Here is a 20,324-nt window from a genome sequence, read left to right as displayed (position 1 = left end):
GAATTTTGGTAAACTGTGAACTTGACAGGTTCCCTTGACACTTAAAAAAGACTTATCTGATGAGATTAGTGATGATATTTACAAATGTGATTTAAAAAATATTCTATAATGACATGTGTCAACATCTGGAAGCTTCATAACTCAGTGAACCAGTATTTTCCAGATGACCAATGATGATGTTACAAAATCAAGAATAAGCAGAAGATCCAGCCAAGGTACAAAGATATTATATAAAGGGCTTTTACTGTAAAAGAATAAGAAAAGTACATATTATTAAAAAGAATATTAAGAAACTACTACTTGTTGAAATTACTTGCAAAGTTCTGATGTAGTACCAAAGAAGAATAGCTACAATTTTCTGAAAAAGTTATTGAAATACTTCTTCCTTTTGAAAATACGTATCTTTGTAAGGTAGTATTTTCTACATATAATTCAGCCAAAATAACATATTACAACAGATTGAATTCAGAAGCAGATATAAGAACCCAGATGTCTTCTATAAGCCAGACATCAAGGAGGTTTCCAAAATTATTGTACTCAATATATTTTGTTTTGCAAATAGTTATTTTTCATATGCTATTTATCTTAACATGTATTAGATTTGTTATTTAACAATGAATAAATACTTAAAAATTGCTCAGCTTTAATTTTAAACATTGGTATTGATATATATAACTCACATAAACAAAAGCTCTTTGGGGTTCTCAATAACGTAAGAGTTCAAGTATTCTAAGACGTTTGAGAACCACCGTTCCAAGACAATTGAGATAACGAAATAACAATGCCAGCAGGAATTCTTGTCATGCAGACTCATGGGAAAGTGTAAGTTTCACATCCTAGTTTTCCCCGGGATCCACCTCTTACAATCTGGAGTATCTTACTTTGCCTGGCATCCTTTATTTACTCCCTTTTCAACATGCTTTTCCCTATACCTGGGAAGAAGCTGCTAGTTGTCCCTCAATATCTGCTCTTCCTTTTTTTCTGTAGTCAAAGAACCCCAGATACTTATCTGCCACACAACTGCCTATGAAAAAAAGATGAAATTTCTGTCCTTGCAGCTAGATGTAGACATCAGAATAAATTCTGGCCAATGGGGTACATGGAGAAATGGTACATACAGGCCGGGTGTGGTGGCTTATGCCTGTAATACCAGGACTTTGGGAGGCCAAGGTGGGCGATCACTAGGTCAGGAGTTCAAGACCAGTCTGGCCAAGATGGTGAAACCCCGTCTCTACTAAAAAATATATAAACATTAGCTGGGCGTGATGGTGGGCGCCTGTAATCCCAGCTACTCAGGAGGCTGAGGCAGAGAATTGCTTGAACCCGGGAGGCAGACGGTTGCAGTGAGCTGAGATCCGGCGACAGATGAAGACACTGTCTCAAGGCAAAAAAAAAAAAAAAAAAAAAAAAAAAAAAGAAAAGAAAGAAATGGTAAATGCAACTTCTGGCAAGTTTTCTTTTCTTTCTTTTTTTGAGATGGAGTCTCACTGTGTCCCCCAGGCTGGAGTGCAATGGCGTGATCTCGGCTTACTGCAACCTCCCTCTCACAGGTTCAAGTGATTCTCCTGCCTCAGCCTCCCGAGTAGCTGGGATTACAGATGTGCGCCAGCACATCCCGCTAATTTTTGTATTTTTAGTAGACATGTGATTTCACCATGTTGGCCAGGCTGGTCTCAAACTCCTGACCTCAAGTAATCTGCTCACCTCGGCCTCCCAGAGTGCTGGGATATAGGCGTGAGCCACAGTGCCCGGTCATGGCAAGTTTTCTTAAAGGAAACGGGTGTGCCTTCTTTCTCTTCTTCCTTTCTGCTAATTGAAATGTGGACTCAATGTCTGTTTCTATATTAGACTACATAGAAAAGAGTCACACCCTATGACTGGGAGATTTGGAAAACTGGGAGGAGCCTGGGTTCCCAGTAACTCTGTGGAACAGCGAATGTAACTGGTGTTATTTCCAGAGTACCTCAATGCCCACACAAATCTCAAGACAGGCTGGTGTACATGGTAACTTTCCCCAGGGAGAGCAGAACTAGCATTGATACACTAGTTCTTTTACTATCAGAAAGTTTTACTAACCCAGTAAGTGGCATTAAAGTTGTCAGGATAAATGACGTCTATCTGGAGAGCTGGCTAGAAACAACCAATCCCCTTGAACCCTCCTTACAGAGCAAGAACTATGACTGATATTTTCTTAATTACTTGTAAACTGCATGATTTTAGCTCTATGCTGAGTCTTTCCAATAGGTATTAGATTGGACCAATGATCACTGACAGCCTGATAAAGATTCAGCCTGTCATAAAATTTTTATTCAGCTGAATAAAAATTCAGCCTTTAATTTTAAAGATTAAATTAAATTTTAATTTAATTAAAAATTAAAATAACAGCAATACTATCACACCTAAAAAATCAACATCAGTTCCTTAATATCAAATACTCTCAATTGTTTCATAACTTTTTACAGTTAGTTTGGATAAAGATACAAACAAGGTACCCATTTTATTTGATGTTCCTCAAATCTATTAATTGATAGGATGCTCCTCTTTCTTTTCTCCTTGCAATTCATTTGTTAAAGAAACTGGGTTATTTGTCCTGTAGCATTTCTCACATTCTGAATTTTTGTGATTGCAGCCTTATGGTGTCATTTAACATGTTCCTCTGCCCTCTGTATTTCTTGTAAACTAGTAGTTCTAACTAGAGACTTGATCAGATTCAGGTTCAATTTTTTGACAAGGATGCCCCAGAGGTGGTGGTTTGCTCTTCTTGCGTCTTTCTGTGGTATAAGGGTTGATGAATGTGTTGAAATTCAAATGATGATAATATTATTCTATAATCCTTCTAATGCATTAGTTATAATTGTTCTGTAAAGTTTTCTTTCATCAATTGGTGACTTTGAAGTATAATTTGTACAGGGAACAGGGTAAATGCTTACTTCTTTCTATTTATCAGTTTTGTGAATAGTGATTTGGTTCCCTAGCATCCTATAAAAGGGACTACCAGGTTTGTCATTATGATTATCATTATGACCTTATAGATTTTAACATATTTTAGGTGTTTTAATCATTTATTTGTTTTTTTAAATCAAATTATCTCATCTTTGACTAGTGGGAGACCTTTCAAGTGGGTCCTGAGTCTTTCTGCCATGAGTACATTGGTCTTTGACAGTTTCTTTGCTTTCTGGTATGACAAGATTTTCCAGCTTCTCTTATACATTTCCTGCCCATGTAGTGAAGAGTTTGATCTGGCCCAAAGAGAGGACTGGCCTTTGCCTTAGCTTCCAGAAAGTAATCTATGTCATACCTGATAGAAATGTCTTTGTTTAGGGTAGGGTTGGCCACACCTAAGAGTCTTAGAGTGGGAGCTGGCCATGCCAGAAAGACTAACATGTGACTTAGGGTGAGAGCTTTGGTTTATGTGGCATCAGTCAACCTGGAAACTGAGATCAGTCATGTAATCCATCCATCCATCCATCAATCAAACTATGTAATGAAACCTCAATAAAAACTTTGAATGCTGAGGCTCAAGTGAGCTTCCTTGCTTGGCAATATTCCATGCTTATTATCACACACTGATGCTGGGAGGGTAGCATGTTGTGACTTCAAACCTATGTAATGAAACCTCAATAAAAACTTTGAATGCTGAGGCTCAGGTGAGCTTCCTTGCTTGGCAATATTCCATGCCTATTATCACACACTGATGTTGGGAGGGTAGCATGTCCTCTTCACAGAGCAGAGGGTAACAGTGGCTTAACATTTGGACTCCTCCCAGACTCGGATCTTTGTGTCTTATTTTGGCTGATTTTAATTTGTATCTTTTCCCTGTAATAAACTGTAACCACGAACGAGTATAACAGATTTCAGTGAATTGTGTGAGTTCTTCCAGTGAATTATTGAAGCTAAGGGTGGTAGTTCGGGGGAACCCTCTGAACTTGCAGTTAGTATAAAAAGTAAGGATAGTCTTGCGGACTGTGACCTCTAACTTTGCAGTTTGGCTAACTCTGGGCACTACTTCAGGTCTGTAATCAGTTCTTACTCTAAGGATTCCTCTCTCCTTTCAGTGAGAAATGGTATTTACATAAAACAATTTTGACACTAGGGGTGCCCACTGCTACTGGGTGGGTGGTCATTGTTTCTAGGCCTTTTCTGTGAAGAGAGCTAGAAAAAGCTTTTCTCTTTCCCTCTCTTTTTTAAGAGAAAATCTAGCACAACCTCATACTGATGTTTCCAATTCGAATTTAGGATTATAGGTAGGTATTTACTTCTTTGATTTTATATTTGTAGCTGTTTAACATTTTCATGTTAAATCTTGGTATTTATATACAGCAAGTATTGCTTGTTTTATCCTAATACATAAAATTTTCAGAATAGCAATACCAATACTAACAATATGGGTGACTGTAAACAATTTCTTTGTAGTTATTTTTTATCTTTTAGAAATATAGTCAAATTTCAGATCACCTGAAATAGTTTCTTTCCATGAAGCTAAGTCATCCACTCAATGGTTTATCAGGTCCATGTTTTATTTTGCTTGATTTTTAGGTATTATCTTTTCTATTTTAATTTTCGTCTTGGATTTTAGGTAAACCATGTGCACGGTTCTAAACGTCAAATTTACATAACAAGCTAAGTTCAGAAGTTTAGCTTCTACTCTTATCACATTTTTACATTTTACTCTTTTTAATGACCCACCTCATTCCACTGCAGTACATTTTTAACTGTAGATAAAAATTCCACAATCAGCATATTCATCAAATGCAAATGGCATCCTAAAGTAGTGCCTAGAAGGATTTTTTTTTTTTTTGGTAGAGATGAAGTCTCACTATGTTGCCCAGGCTAGTCTCGAACTCTTGGGCTCAAACAATCCTCCCACCTGGGCCTCTCAAAGTGCTGGGATGACAGGCATGAGCCATTGTGCCCAGTCCATATTAAGTTTTAACAGCTCTATTTTGTACATAATCTGCAAAGATAATCTTTAATTCTGCATGGCTGAATTGTCACATAAGCAAAATGTTTACAGTTAAAATTAATTTCCTAAAATAAATTTTAATTTACTAAGGACTATAAGTAAACTAGAAATTCTTAAACAATAAACACCAACATAATATTACTCTTGCACAGATGATGACTTTGGGCACAGTAGTATCTAAATACCTCTTGGGGACTTGTGAAGTAAAGGGACAATGAACCTATACTGTATATCCTCCATATGCGCCAGCTGCCCATTTCTTCATGTTGTTAGAGTTTCTCAACATTTGGTTCTCAGCAGTGCCTTACTCTACACTTGTCTCTGAGCAACTTCTGCTTCCAAGGTTTCCCATTTCCTCTATATGCTAAAGATTTACATATTTATATCTCCAGTTAAGAATTTTTTCTTACGTTTTAAGGCAGATTACTCAAAGAACTTACCAACCCATGGGTCCCATTGTTTCAGCTCTAGTTTTCCCACGTTTTGCCTCCTTAAGCAGTTCTTCTATTGCTTTCCTGATAAGAAAAAGGAAAAGATTTGAGAGGTAGTCACCCCACTAAGTTCTGAAAATCAATTCATTCTAGGTCCATGATCTTGGGAAAGGAACTAACCTTTGAAGCATGATTGTTGGGGCAAATTTTTTTTTAAACAGTTGACAATTTTGAACACATAAATTAAAAAGAAACTATTAATATAAAGAGAAGCAACAATGAAGAGAAAAAATTACAAACTGGGAAAAATATTTTTTGGTATGAGACAGTTAAATCACATACCCTTAATACAAGAATTCTCTTTTCTTATTAATTTGAATAACCAAAAGACATGAACATCCAAATATGTATGTATCTATATTTTTTCAAATTCACTGTTATTCAAAAAAAATACCAGTGAACTCAACAAGGATAAATGTTTCTGCCCATTAGTGAGGGGGGTAGAAAAATGGATAACTTCTTCTCTACTAATGGGGACTGAAGCTGATATTACATTTCTGGAGGACAATCCAGCAACATAATAAAGAACCTTAAGAATAGTATATACCAGTTGACCTAAAAATTTTACTTTGTCCTATGAAAATATTCAAATAAGTATGTAAAACTATATGTACAAGCATATTCAAACTATTTGCTAACAAAGAAAAAAAACAGAAAACTTAAATATTTACTGATAAAGGATTGGTTAAATAAATCATGACATATCCACATACGCGGAAGATTAGGCAGTCATTAAAAATGAAGACAAATGAATTTCTGGCACAGGACAGACATTCAGTATATAAAGCTGGTACAAAAGAATATGTGTAGAATAATCTTAATTTCAAAATTGTTTACATATATATTACATAGAAAAACATTTGGAGAGGGCTGGGTATGGTGGCTCATGCCTGTAATCCCAGTACTTTGGGAGACTGAGGTGAGAGGATCACCTGAGGCCAGGAGTTTGAGACCAGCCTGGGCAACACGGCAAGACCTGGTCTCTAAAAAAAATAAAAATAATAATAATAAAAAAATCTGGAGGGATGTTATCAAAACAGTAAGATGAGTTGTAAGGTGATTTTTTTTTTCTGTTTGCATTGCTGCATTTTCTATTTTTTCTACAATGAACATGTATTATTTGTGTAATTTTTGAAGAGGTTAAAAAAACAGAAAACATATTTATCAACTATATTCTGAGACTTTACTATGTGTAAAATACTGTGCAAGGTGCTACGGGTAGCAACATAGGAAGATGATCATCCCTGACTTGAATATGATGTATCAAAAACAAAGTTAAGAAAAAGAGAGGTGTAAACAAATATAGTCCAAAACAAATATAGTCCAAAAACAGAACTATAAATCTAATCATGAATTTTTGAAGCTGGATAATTATATAGAGTCTATATTAAAATGTTATAATGACACTATTATAATACTACCATACACTATTTATATAATCTTCAAATATTAACATTCTGTTTACAAGAATGTTTTATTTCATGTTGATTTTTATCAAAGTAAAGCATGCACATCGTTTAAAAAGACAAATATTATTTAAAAGATTTAAAATACAATAGTCTTCTACATTATCCTGCCCTACCCACCAAAGAAAGCAATTTCAACTTTTTTTCATCTGTTTCTCTTTATTTACTTCCATATTCTTAACACTATGCTTTCAAACTATTTCACCACCTCTTCATCTTCAAAAATACATCTGCTTATTTTTGTATAACTCATTTTTAAATAAACTCTGATTGAGATCTTTAATGTCTTTTCAGTTAACTCAGCAGCCTGACATTTTCTGATCCTTCTTGGGAAGGCCCACTGCTATGGATCAATGAAGAACTGAAGCGCTTGCCTATCTACCAACATGCTGACTCCCTCAATCACAAGTTTCGCAGCCCAGTCTTATGGAATCACGAACAGGTAAGTTCATTTGATGACCACATATGCTGCTTCTTCCAGCTCTTTAGAATAATGATATGGCCTGCTGAAATGATCTGGGGACTTTGTCTCTTACAGTAGTTCAATCAAAATTTATCCTAATTCCAAACCGAGATCCTTTTTCACCCTTATAGATTTAAGTAAAAAACTTAAAGGGTATAAATATTCCAAATATGCCTCTTCCTTTCCCATAAATTAGTGTGGTAGTTTTAAAATAAAAACAGATAAATCATACCTAGATCCACCTATGTGCTCTCCTTCTGTCAAAAGAAATGGTTAAAAATAATTGGGGGCCGGGCGCGGTGGCTCAAGCCTGTAATCCCAGCACTTTGGGAGGCCGAGACGGGCGGATCACGAGGTCAGGAGATCGAAACCATCCTGGCTAACACGGTGAAACCCCGTCTCTATTAAGAATACAAAAAACTAGCCGGGCGAGGTGGCCGGCGCCTGTAGTCCCAGCTACTCGGGAGGCTGAGGCCGGAGAATGGCGTGAACCCGGGAGGCGGAGCTTGCAGTGAGCTGAGATCCGGCCACTGCACTCCAGCCTGGGCGACAGAGCGAGACTCCGTCTCAAAAAAAAAAAAAAAAAAAAATAATAATAATAATAATAATTGGGAAAAAAACTTTTTGGGGCAGTTCCCCAACTATGAACAAAATATGTATCAGTTACAAATAAACTAGAATGTGTTTTCCCATAAAAACTATGTTAAAATGTTTGCCTAGCTTTCTGGACCAGACTACAGAAGCTTATTTGAGTCAGAATCCAGCTGAAATGCTATACATCTGCAGAAGGTACTCAGTAAAGATTCTTGCAGAGACCCTGAAGGCATATTCTAGGTGCTTTCAAGAGCTTGAAGTTTGACAGTGACTCTTCTTTAGTTTCAATTCTACTTAAAATTGTCTGTAGCACTGTTATTAATTTTACCTGGCATGCTTAAGGATGCCTTCTGGTTTACGAGTACAATCAAAGAGAAAAGAAGGTATGTGTATGAGAAAGACTGCCTGCGGTAAAACAAATTCACCAAGGATGAAAGACCATAAAAGAGGAGTAGTGACTGGGGGGAAGGGCACTCAGTCAGCTGGTCTACCTTGTTCCCATTGGTAAAGGGGGCTTAGCTGCTGTCCACAGCCAAAGTGGTGCAGAGTGACCCATTCCCATGGTTTGGATCTACCCAAGTTAGGTATCTGCAATTGGTTTAACAACAACTCATGTTGATATAGAGCTTTAAGTATACCAAGTACTATACTATATAACCATGACAACATAGTTATTACCACCAGTTTGCAGATGTGGAAAGTGATATTCAGAGACATCGACTAACTTGCCCAAAGTAACACTGCTAACGATCAGGGAGAAGGGCAATGGGGAAGAGGAACAAAGCAAACAAAACCCAACCTCTGTTTTTAAGGCTAGGTATCATCTGATCCTTCTATTAGACTATCTCCTCCACAAATATCTGCACAGCAAATCCTGGAGAAATCGTTTATCATTAAAAGGCAAAAATTAAAATAAATGGGGAAAAAAAGTTCTATCAGAGTGCCACTACTGCATTTATTCAAAGAGAACTGGGGAATAGGCTGATACTGGAGAGGCAGAAGGAATGAAGGAGGACTGATCACTATTTTGCCCTAAGAATGTTGAGCATTCGCTACTTCCCACCCAAAATTCTCCTGCATAAGCTCCCTCTACAGAGCTTTACTTTCAAAGAAAAAAACAACAATTTCTAGCAATCAACTATCCCAACCTTAAAACAGTATCATTACCTTCAAAATTAAGGGGAAAAAGTCAGCAATTACCCCATTACTATAGCCTCTGTTGTTTCCTCGAGAAACCCCATTAATGAATTACTGGGTAAGGAAATTATAAATCCAGTTTCTATTCTACATTATCACAAAGGCAAAATACTTAAATTATCAAAGATTATGAAACATCAACGTGCATGAAACAAGACAGTTTTTAATGAGATGATGAAAGAAGTGTAAACTGTAATTAAAATTCAGGAAAAGCAAATAGGAGAACATATAAGTACTAAGTATATACAGAACTTGAACCATTAAAAAATTATTCAGACATAAACTTAGTTCTTGGTATGCTAGTTTTTATACTTGGTTCTTTTCAATATCTTGAAGGTTTCTTTGTAAAACCAATTAATTATATTAGAATACTAAGTTCCATGGAGACCCAAGAGAGCTGAGTCATTAAGCAGACGGTTTTCTGGGCACAGGAACAAACCACAATCAATTTTCAATGATCCATGTGTGTATTATCTCCAGCCAATTTTCTATCCTAGCACAGCTTCCTCAGGCCTGCCTGTTCACTCCATTAGCCAGCTGGTACATGCTTAAGGAATGTCAACTGATCATAATAGCAGCTTAAATAAAACCCAAGTGGGAATGCAAATCTGGTACAAAATCATCTTAAAATCCAAAGTCAAACAAATTAGTTTTGAGTTATCTGGGTCTGTTTCTTTTTAATCACTTTAATCAACTGAGGGTTAACTGTTCCAGTATACAGAAGGGGTAGCAAGAAATTGAAGGCAACTGAAATAAAGCACCAGAAATTGAGAGGAAAATTAAACAATAAAGTAGGAAAACGGGAATTTTAAAGGAATAAAATCAGAGAAGCTAAATCTCAAATAACTGCTCAAAAATGATGGAGTCAGTCAGAGGGAGCTACAGGCCTCTTCCTGCGATGGTGAAGGAAAGCTAGGAACACAGGGCTGAACGTTAGAAGCTTTCCTCATTTGTGTCTCTCTCAGTCTTTAAAAAGTCACCTTCGATCAGCTAACTATACAGTACAGTATCTGTCACATGATGGACAGAAAAACAGGTTCAAAAAAGGCAATACATTGTTTAACAGGACTTCTCTCTTCCTGAGTGTGTTCAAACAAGCACGACTTGGTGACAAGAATACAGACTTCTTAGAAAATTGGCAGAAATGAGCACAGCATCATTTGCTGCTGTTGACTGGGATGTCATCTAAAAGGCCCAACACGTTATCAGTGCTGAAGGCAAACATGTTTATACTTGTGGAGTCATCCACATACATGTAAAAGAAACCTTACGATGGCAATCTAAATTTCTTCCCATAATGGAGTAATAAAGCTTAGAGAGAAAAATGGAACTATCTACTTCATCTTTGGTAAAGCTTTGATGTCAGATCATTGATAAAAAAAAATATGGACAGATGATCAGATCACTCTGAACATCTGCAAACAACTGCTTATGGGTTCACCCTGCCAGTAGTAACTAGTGGTTTAGTAGTCATAGGGATCTGTAGCAACCACAGGACAAAGTTTGGTTCTTTATGACTTAGTATTTTGACTACAGACACAGGCAAAAATTTAGAAATATCCTTATTTAATTTCAGTAAAACATTAAATTGTCTGGGGTCATGTATCAGCTCTAAAGAAAGGTGAAAAAAATTCAAATTGTGAAAAGCGTTTTTAAACACAAGGTAAAACTCAATAGGAACACTGAGGTCATTTGGGAAAGGAAAAGAATTTTTCAGACAAACTAGAGGCACAATAAATTAATCTGTACATTTTGTTAAATCTGGCTAATCTACATTACACACTTGCTAAATACAAGGTACTGTAATTTATACGGTGAGCAAGGCTCTTCTCTGAAGAGGCTATTAGGGACTACATGTAAAATAAAGAGCCATATATGTACTTTAAAAACAAATACTGGATTATCTAGGAGAATGTGAGGAGGGAGTTCCAATATTCATTTCTAAAATAACAAACAGAGTCATGAGAAAAGGTGCTGAATTTTTAAGAAGAACTTATGCTGGCAAAGGACTGGAAAGTGATGGAGGAACGTGAGTTTGAAAGGAAGATTAATGAGATCCTTTGTTGATTTCACGCCCACATGAACTAAAGATAGAAGAAAGTGGTATTTTAAGCAATGGTGGAAAAATAAGACAAAAATACTGCAGATTGCTTTTTGCAACGATGATAATAATTACCTCACAGGGTTGTTATGAGGATAAAATGAAATATTTGATTTGGATCCAAGTGTTCTGTATTTTATAAGCAGAAGAACTATGATAGCTATGTTTTACTTGACTACACTCCTAAAGGTCTCAGAACTTGTCTTTTTCAACCTAGTTTTCTCAATACCTGGCACATGGTAGGTACTAAGTTAAGATCTGGGGAATAAATGGGTTCTGGGTATGTGTGGGACATGATACAAATGCAAGGATTTAAAAATAAAAATACTCCATCTGTAGACAGAATAGATGATGATGGGTGAGATGGAAGAGGAAAGACAAAGGAGGTGAAAAGAAGATAAAAGAGAAAAAGATAGTATGTCACTGGGCAAATAAATGTAATGAAAAAAATGAATAGCTACAGGCTCTTGAGGGAGCAATCCCCTATAGTGGCCAAACGAACAGGGGCACAACAGCAACACGTATCCTTAGTGTCATCAAACATTAGGGCAGACTGGGAAACCACAGACACTGACGAAGGACACAGAATGAGGCACAGCTAGAATCTTTCCTGTCAGGATTGAGGACTTTGATCCTTTAGGGCTGCCTGAAAATCTCAGCGAAGTTTCAGATCTAGAAAACACTCTTCCCTTTAGGGAGTTATTGATCAGTGATAAATGGCTTTGTTTAGCTTCCAATATTATTCTTTTGCTTCATTATATTATAAGTGGGCAAAATCCCACTTCACTCACACATGTTAACATCTTCCGAACTCCATTTCTTAGTGGAGATCCTAATTGTGTTTTGAGATGACAGTGCCTAATGTTGGAGTGGAGGGTGCCAACACAAAGAGGGTGAGACGTCACAGGAGGGCTACTAGCCTGTCTCTGCAAGGCTTTGCCACACAGATGCCCTGTGGGATCACCACATCTAGGGCCTTGGCTCTGACAGTCCAGAGGCCTAACATGGCTTAGACACTCCCACCAACTGCAACACTACATTTGCTGTTACATGCATGGGGTTATGCCCGGGTTATGCCCTCTGTCCAAATCACTCTCCACTCACAACCTTTACACCAGACACTCAGGTCTGACATTACCCTCTCCACCAAGCCTTTCCCAATCTCCCTGTTTGCTCCACGTCAACAGATGCAACTGCTCCTTTCTTATAGGCCCATTTTTTGAAATGGCTGAAAGTCAGCTAAGTATCAAACAACAGAATTAACTTATTGCATACACTGATTATTCTGTTAATGAGTCGGTAATATTTGGATTAATGTGGAAAGGCAGAAATATTCCGTATATATTCCATGAAGCTTATTTTCTTGCACTGATCTTAATAAAGTCCCTAATTATATTGTTATAATCAAGATTTTCACATAAATTAAAAGCGGTTTCATTCCTTGCAAATTATAGGAAAAAGAGCCTTGTAAATACTTTGACTTGGGGCTTATATAGAAACACTGGATGTATAGGAATTAATACAGAAAGTTTAGCATATGGCCCAATTGCTGTCACGCAAACGCTAAGATAGAATTGTGAATTTAGGAATTCGGTGTTTCACATGAGATATGAAAGTATGGTCCCAGGCATTTGTATTGAAAATGCAGTGCCCCATTTTTTGTAAGCATAAGAGTATACAGTCGGCCCTCTGTATCTGTGGATTCAACCAAACATGGATTGAAAGTTTTTTTTAAAGAAGCAAAAAAAAAAATATATATATATATATATAATGAAAATAACACGAATAAAAAACAATACGGAATAAGAGCTATTTACGTAGAATTTACATTGTACTAGGTAATACAAGATTATACCTAGTACAATGTAATATTAGTAATAATAGATTACTTAGGTTACCGGCAATCTAGAGATGATTTAAAGTACAGAGGAAGAGGCATGTAGGTTATATGCAAATATTGTGCCATTTTATATCAGAGACTTGAGCATCTGTGGGTTTTGGTATCCATGGGGGTCCTGGAAGCAATCCCCCAGGGATACTGAGGGAAGGTTATATGTTCTATAAACCATAATAGTCTAAAAGTATTAAAAAACAAAATGTAAAATAATCAAATGATCTATGAATCAGTGTCAAATTTCTTGTATGTTCCACATAGACCTACACATATACAAACATAAGAGTAATATGATCTAAGATTGCAAAATGTTACTCAGTTTCCAAGTGCAACTGTTTCAAGTACTGTATTAAATCATGAGTATCTTCAGAACCATGAAATGAAATACTATGACAAGCAAGAAAATGGAAGCTTAGCACTAGTGGGAAACAATATTTTCTTAGTGAAGGATCTACTGCATTCATGCCAAGATGAAGGATTTGACAAGTTAATGTGTTTTCTCTTTTTAACTTTTCTGCAGCTCAAAACCTTTCCATACTCTAAAGTAGTGTCCACTGGAAAGTCAACATTGGTACAATCTTCACATATTTAAACACAGTTTCCTTTCATTCAAGGATGCAGGTCAAAACATGAGGAGGGTGTTTCCTGGGTTATGAATTGCACTGAGCACTGGATCTCCACTGACAGAGGCATCTATGCATTTGTGATACACAGGGCTGCTCTCCTCATCCAGGGTCCACGCAATTCTCCTTTGAATACAGTTCTAATATGCATTTAACATGCACCACTGGGACATGATGAAAAATTATAATGGTAACAGTACTTATGTACCATTTACCTTACCGCTAATCCTCACAACTTATGTAGCTCCCATTTCACAGGTAAGGAAATAAGAAGAAAATAAGGAAAAGTCAAGAAACTTACCGAAGGCCGCAATAGCCAATAAATGATAGGGCCTGGGATGTGAACCCAGGCAATCTGACTCTAGGTTCCAGGATCTTAACCCTTACACCACAGCTCTATTACAAAGCATGATCCTAGTCCTCAAGAAGCTCAGTCTAGTGAGAGGGGCAAGTAGAGCAGCAATATTTAATGGTGCTTATCATGACAAGAACGGCTCTGGCAAAGACAAAACTCAAGTCCCCTCACCTGGACATCAACATTCTCAAATCTGCAACTACCCATTTATAAATGGCCACTGAGAGTGGATTACGATTACAGAGAGATCACTTCTTTGGTTAAAATGTGGGTTAATTCTTAACATTTAGTTCCTAGGGAAAACTTATTTCTCAGTTCATAAGACACCTACTTCACTATAGGGTCTACTGACTTCATTTTCAAAGCAGCAAGTATTTTTACAAATATTTATTCTTAAATCCTGATACAGAAAATACAGTGATTCTTTTTCAATTCATATTATAAAACCTGAGTAAATGTGCCATGGTAAATTTTTATATGCGCTATGAAGAAAAGCATCTCTTACTGAAAATAACTTTGTGGGGTGGTGGTGATAGGGTTAATTAGGAAATAGTAAACTCTGAATAGAAAAGCCCATGGACAATACAATAACAGGAAGAGCAGATCTGTTGATAGGTCAAATGTTAGGTTTTAAAATATTACAGTCTACGCTCTTCTGAAATATTAGTTGGGGGAAAAATCCACACAGAGAATATAAGGTCAAATAATTCTTGAGTTCTTTTACTCAGTAAAATGTATTTTGTTATCTCTTTAAGATAACAGATGCTCTCGAGAGCAAAACTGATGAAAACAAAACTGCAAAAGAAAAAGGGATTTAAAGTCTAGAAAGATGGGTGTGGAAGGGAGCCAATATCCAGCAAAGAAAAGCTAATATGGCAGCTGCTTGAATTTAGTAAAGGATAGGAAAAATGGCAGAAGACCAAAAAGCAGAAATAAAAAATAAAATTCAGACTCTCACCAAACAGCTGTTCAAAACGTAGACAGGAAAAATATCACAGAAGTTGTACAAAAAACATTACAATACAAGCCTCTAAAGTTTGCCTCTACAGTTTTTTTTTTTAAATGAGGGAGAAGTTTGGTAGGTGTACTGTTCTTTGATAAACACACCACATACCAGAAAAACCACGTCACCAAAAGCGTGGTCTGTAAATCACTCTCTTAATCCTAAAAGAGCTTTATTTGATACAAATCATCTGCAGTTCTCTGTAGACTGTCCTAAACAATACCTCAGAGTTCTTGGATCTCAGCCCTGAGGATGGCCTATTCAGCAGAAAGTCTGGTCAGCCTGCTGAAGCTATTTTCTTCAGCGTGTCAAGGCTGTAGTAATCTGCTAGAAAACAAGCTGTCTACCCCTTGTAGATTTCAGTCTCTGATTCATCAAATGATTATAAATTATACTCAGAGCTAAGAGCAAGGAATAGAAAAAAATAAAAGAAAGTTCTAGAATGTGTAGGATTTTGGCATCTCATCACTTCATGCTCTTTAAAGTGTTTTCATTTAAAAACACTTAGAAATTCGTTTCTTGAAAATGCTACTTCAAGATAAAATAATTTACCTGTCGTCATCTGAATAAAGTCATTTTTAACCCCAGGAAGAAAACATATGTATACTTCTAATTCTTAGAAATCCAGCAATACACAATGAGATGGGAAGAAGAGAAAGCCTGCTCTCCACAGACAACATCACAGGTTCAGTGACAGCCCTGCGGCCGCTAAGTGCAAGGCAGAGTCCTGCCTTAGAGGCAAGAGGTGATGAAGAGCCAGTGAAATAGAGGGTGTAGCCCACTCTAGAGCGATCGTGCCTCCCGCCTGCCGTGGGGGACTGCCTGCCAGACCAGGCCTCATCTTGATCACCAGGCATTTTCTGTCTTTCACACTCTAGGCATCAAACATGGCTTTGAGGGATATGGTAGTTTCCTCCACACACTGGCAGGGAGAGATTTTGAAAAAATAGTACATATATACATAGACAGTATTTTCTACATCAATAATTAACTACAAAAATATACTACACACAAAAAAATGTATGCCAGTGTGGTGGCACATGCTTGTAGTCCCAGCTACTCAGGAGGCTGATGTGGGAGGATCACTTGATCTCAAAAGTTTGAGGCCAGCCTGGGCAACATAGCAAGATCCTATCTCAAAAAAAAAAAAAAAAAAGTTTTTAATGTATTAAAATCCACCGGTAAATTCTTAACTCTTTAAACCCTGCACTGTCAAGTTTCAAGTTGTTTTTCTGGTGCCAATTTATACAGCAATGAAATTAAGTAGGACAAGGTAATTTTAAATCCCATTTCACAATTTAAAAAACTTAGTTAACATATATACATGTGTTTTTGGGGAAAACTATATATTTATATAAAGGAGCAATTAATAGAGTTAAGCGGTTAAACATATACATAAACCTAACTTTGAGAGCAGCATCCCTTTAAGGAAAATGTTTACAAAAGTTCAAAGTGATGAACTTAGATGGTCCACTGAACAAGTCGGCCAAAACTGCACAACTGTGCAAATAAGGTTTTATAGTGACATTCAAAGATCCCAGAGATGCTTCCTTCTTAGCTGGCCAAAGTTGTAGAGCTCTGGTACAATGCAAACACATTCTTACAGATGCTGAATTCAACAGCACAGGAGGAACCACTAGAAAGGCTGCAGAGATTAACTGAAAGGAAGGAAGCAGCTCACGGAGACTAATCTCTATAGGAGAAAAACCCAAGGCATGGAAAATTCCATTACGATTAATCCAAACTTTACCTTTATATCATACCACTTATCATACCAACAACACATCAGCTGCCAAAAGAACCACAGAGAGTAATATAATCGATGATTTTGGCATCAGAAACCAGCTGCAAGACAACCAAAACCCAGCAAACCACACTTTATCATTCAGAGACTTATAAATCATATGTGATGATATAACCAACAAGGGAAATGTGAAAGCATATTCTAGAGCCAATGTTTGTTTATGCATTGTTTTACAAAATATCAAAAACTTAAAACACAATATTTTCTTGTCCCTGAATTAAAACTGTACTTTAAGTAGCCATATATATTAGGACCATCTCATCCACTGAAACATAAACAATCCTTAGGGAATGGAACAGCAGCTGCAGTTTAATTGGATGGAGCAATGCTAACAAAGAGTTTAGAACTAAGTTAAAAATAGAATAGGTACCCAATTGAGACTGCAGGGGAAAATTCTGAGAGACAGATCATGCTGATATCCAAACAGCATAATTTGGCTTCCTCCCAAAGTCTAATACACTCTTACGCTTACCAAAAAAGGGGCACTGCATTTTCAGTACAAATGCTTGGGACCATACTTTCACATCTCATTTGAAATATTAGACCCCTAAATTTACAGTTCTCTCTTACTGTTTGCTTGATAGAAACTGGGACATATACTATATTAATTCCTATATGCCCAGTGTTTTTAGAAAAGTTTCAAGGATCTTTTTGCTATAATTTTCATTTTAATCGCCTGAACCAAAATGTTCAGGTAAAGATCCATTAAATACAATCTATATTATTAAAAAATATAAGGGAAAAGTTTCTCAAATGTTAGAGGCCATCTGGTTTAACTTTGTCATATAAAGCCAAGGAAATTATGGTTTAGAGAAGTTAACAACTTGCCTAACACTAAATAATACCTGGTTTTTGAAAATTTAACTCAAAATTACCTATATTTATTTTTTTCCTCTCAAAGCCTAGATGGCATGTATGGCCACCCTGGGGAGAAATGATGAGACAGATTATAATTATAATATTTTAGCCCAGGATCATTACCTTTAGAGGACAACACTGTAAGTACCAACACTAACACTATCCCAAGCTATGTGATGTGTCTATGATTATTGTGATCTGCAACACACAAGCTTCAGAGCAGAATTTCTTACCTGAAAAATCCAGACTGAATAGACTTACTCAGTAACTGTTCTATCTTTATATAATCCCTAAAACACCTCTCAATGCTTTTAGAAGACTGATTATGCAGTTCTTCCTTTATAATTTTAAATCTAGGACACCATCAAGTAACCTTAAGAGAATAAGAAAGCAGCCACAATACAGCAGTGAGAAAATGAGTCCCAGTTCTGCACCTACTAGCTCTGTGATCCTGTGATATTCAAGGTCACAGAGCTATGTGATTAAAATGAAGATATTTCTACTAACCTTTCAATATTCTTAAGGGGATTAAATATAATTTATATATATATAAAATATATATAAAATATATATTTAATATAATTTATAGTTACTTTGTAACTATAAAGCACTGAACAAATCTGTTATTTTAAGAATTTTTTAAAATTATCACTTTACAGTTATAATTTCAATAGTAATCATAGATATACTATTCATAGTTATGTATGTTAACTAAAATATCATGTGCACAGCAATTTACAGAATCATATATATTACCTCACCGAGGCTGAGACGAACCCTTAAAGTTTCTGTTTCCCTTTTATTGGTTAAGCAACTAACGCTCAGGGAGACTGCCTTGTCTGAGGTCAACCAGTAAGGGACACAGCTGACTCCACCCCAGAGCTTTCTAACTTCATATCCAGAGTTCTGTCAAAAAACACATACCCTTATTTCATTCAATCCGTGAATAACAGTTTCTATATTTTGAGGATGATCAAGTGCTGCTTTGGCACAATTTAGATGAAAAAGTTAAAATGAACATATTTAAAGATAATGCTAATAAGGTTTAATAATATGAAAAATGGTATTTTCACAAACCAAGTATTATCAGTAAACCTTTATTTGGGTTCTTAACAAGTTACTCTCTCATTCATTTGATTCTTTTCACGTTTAAAATTTACAGAGAACAGTTCCATTTCCAACATGTTTCAGCTAGGCCAACAATTTTGTCTCTTAAACTGAACTGCTTGGAGCATATGCTCTGGCAAAGCTGTTAGCTTCATGTGAGTCCAAGGCAGGTAACATTGATGACGTCATGCCCATTAAAAGCTGAGTTGGTCAGGAGTGGTGGCTCATGACTAATCCCAGCACTTTGAGAGGCCAAGGCGGGTGGATAGCTTGAGCTCAGGAGTTCAAGACCAGGCTTGGCAACATGGCAAAACCCCATCTCTACAAAAAATACAAAAATTAGCCAGGCTTGGTGGCTTGAACCTATGGTCCTAGCTACTCAGGAGGCTGAGGTAGGAGGATTGCTTGAGCCCAGGAGGTCAAGGCTGCAGTGAGCCAAGGTCACCCCACTGCACTCCAGCCTGGGTGACAGAGTGAGACTATGTGTCAAAATAAAGCAGAGTCTGTGGAGTCAGGCCATCCTGGGTTCCTATCTAATTACTAGTCATATAACCTTAGGCTGGTTACCTAACTTCCCCAGGTCTCGGTTGTTTTCTATAAAGGGGAAAAGACACTATCTGCCTTGAAGGAGGATTAAACTGGTTTTCCTACCTGGTGAGGCAAATCAGTCTTCTTACTTTACAGTCACAGTTACGTGTCTGTTAGACTGTCTGCTTTTGGCCAGGAATAAGCCTAGTTGGCCTCCTCATGTTCTGGCTTGTTCTGATCTTTCATTGCTCTCCAATGGGGACCAACTTATTAGAACAAGCAAATAGGAAGGGAATCCTCTGCTTGCTTGCTACAAGTCTGGGCAGAAGACAGTGACACACCTGTAAGCTAACACTTCTAAAGACAGACATTTTCAGCACAACAGTTCCTAATCATAAACTCCTAGAATCCTTTATGTTTTTCAACCATTTAAGGACAAAGTGCAATCTCTGCCATATAAACACACGAATCGTAAGTTTCTAATCATAAGCCCCTAGAATCCCTAATATTTTCCATCCATTTAAGGACAAACTGCAATCTTCCCCATGTAAACAATCCAATAAACAAAAAGCAGAAATAAAACTGTAGTATCAAATCTAGAAGGCTTCAATTACAAGGTCTGATAAATAATATAAATCCAACTCATTTACTTTGACAAGAACATGATAATGGTACTCTTTTACGCCTCATCTTCAGGGAATGAAGTGATAAATGAAGCTTATATTAATTTTACATTACCAATTTTATATTAATCACTTTTGGAAACAACAGCAACAAAAACCCCTTGTTAAGTATTCTAAGCACCAGGACTTATGTTTAAGTATGCAGAGCAAAGAAGCAACTCAGGATCTGAAATAATGTTAGATGAGGGATCGCA

The 20,324-nt window shown here is 36.7% G+C and overlaps 1 protein-coding gene across 1 annotated transcript in view; it reads right to left on the bottom strand.

Moving 5' to 3' along the window:
- The window catches only part of LOC102139305 (protein POLR1D), a 45,342-nt gene that overhangs the window by 13,194 nt on the left and 11,824 nt on the right, over positions 1-20,324 (bottom strand). The window contains exon 2 of the mRNA XM_045377498.3: positions 5,404-5,478. Coding sequence (XP_045233433.1) covers positions 5,404-5,478 — 75 coding nt within the window. The remainder of the gene's footprint in view (positions 1-5,403; positions 5,479-20,324) is intronic.

This window comes from Macaca fascicularis, chromosome 17 (genome assembly GCF_037993035.2).
Source record: "Macaca fascicularis isolate 582-1 chromosome 17, T2T-MFA8v1.1".
Lineage (NCBI taxonomy): Eukaryota > Metazoa > Chordata > Mammalia > Primates > Cercopithecidae > Macaca > Macaca fascicularis.
Note: the sequence above shows the minus strand (reverse complement) of the source record. Positions and strands in the feature narration are given on the sequence as shown.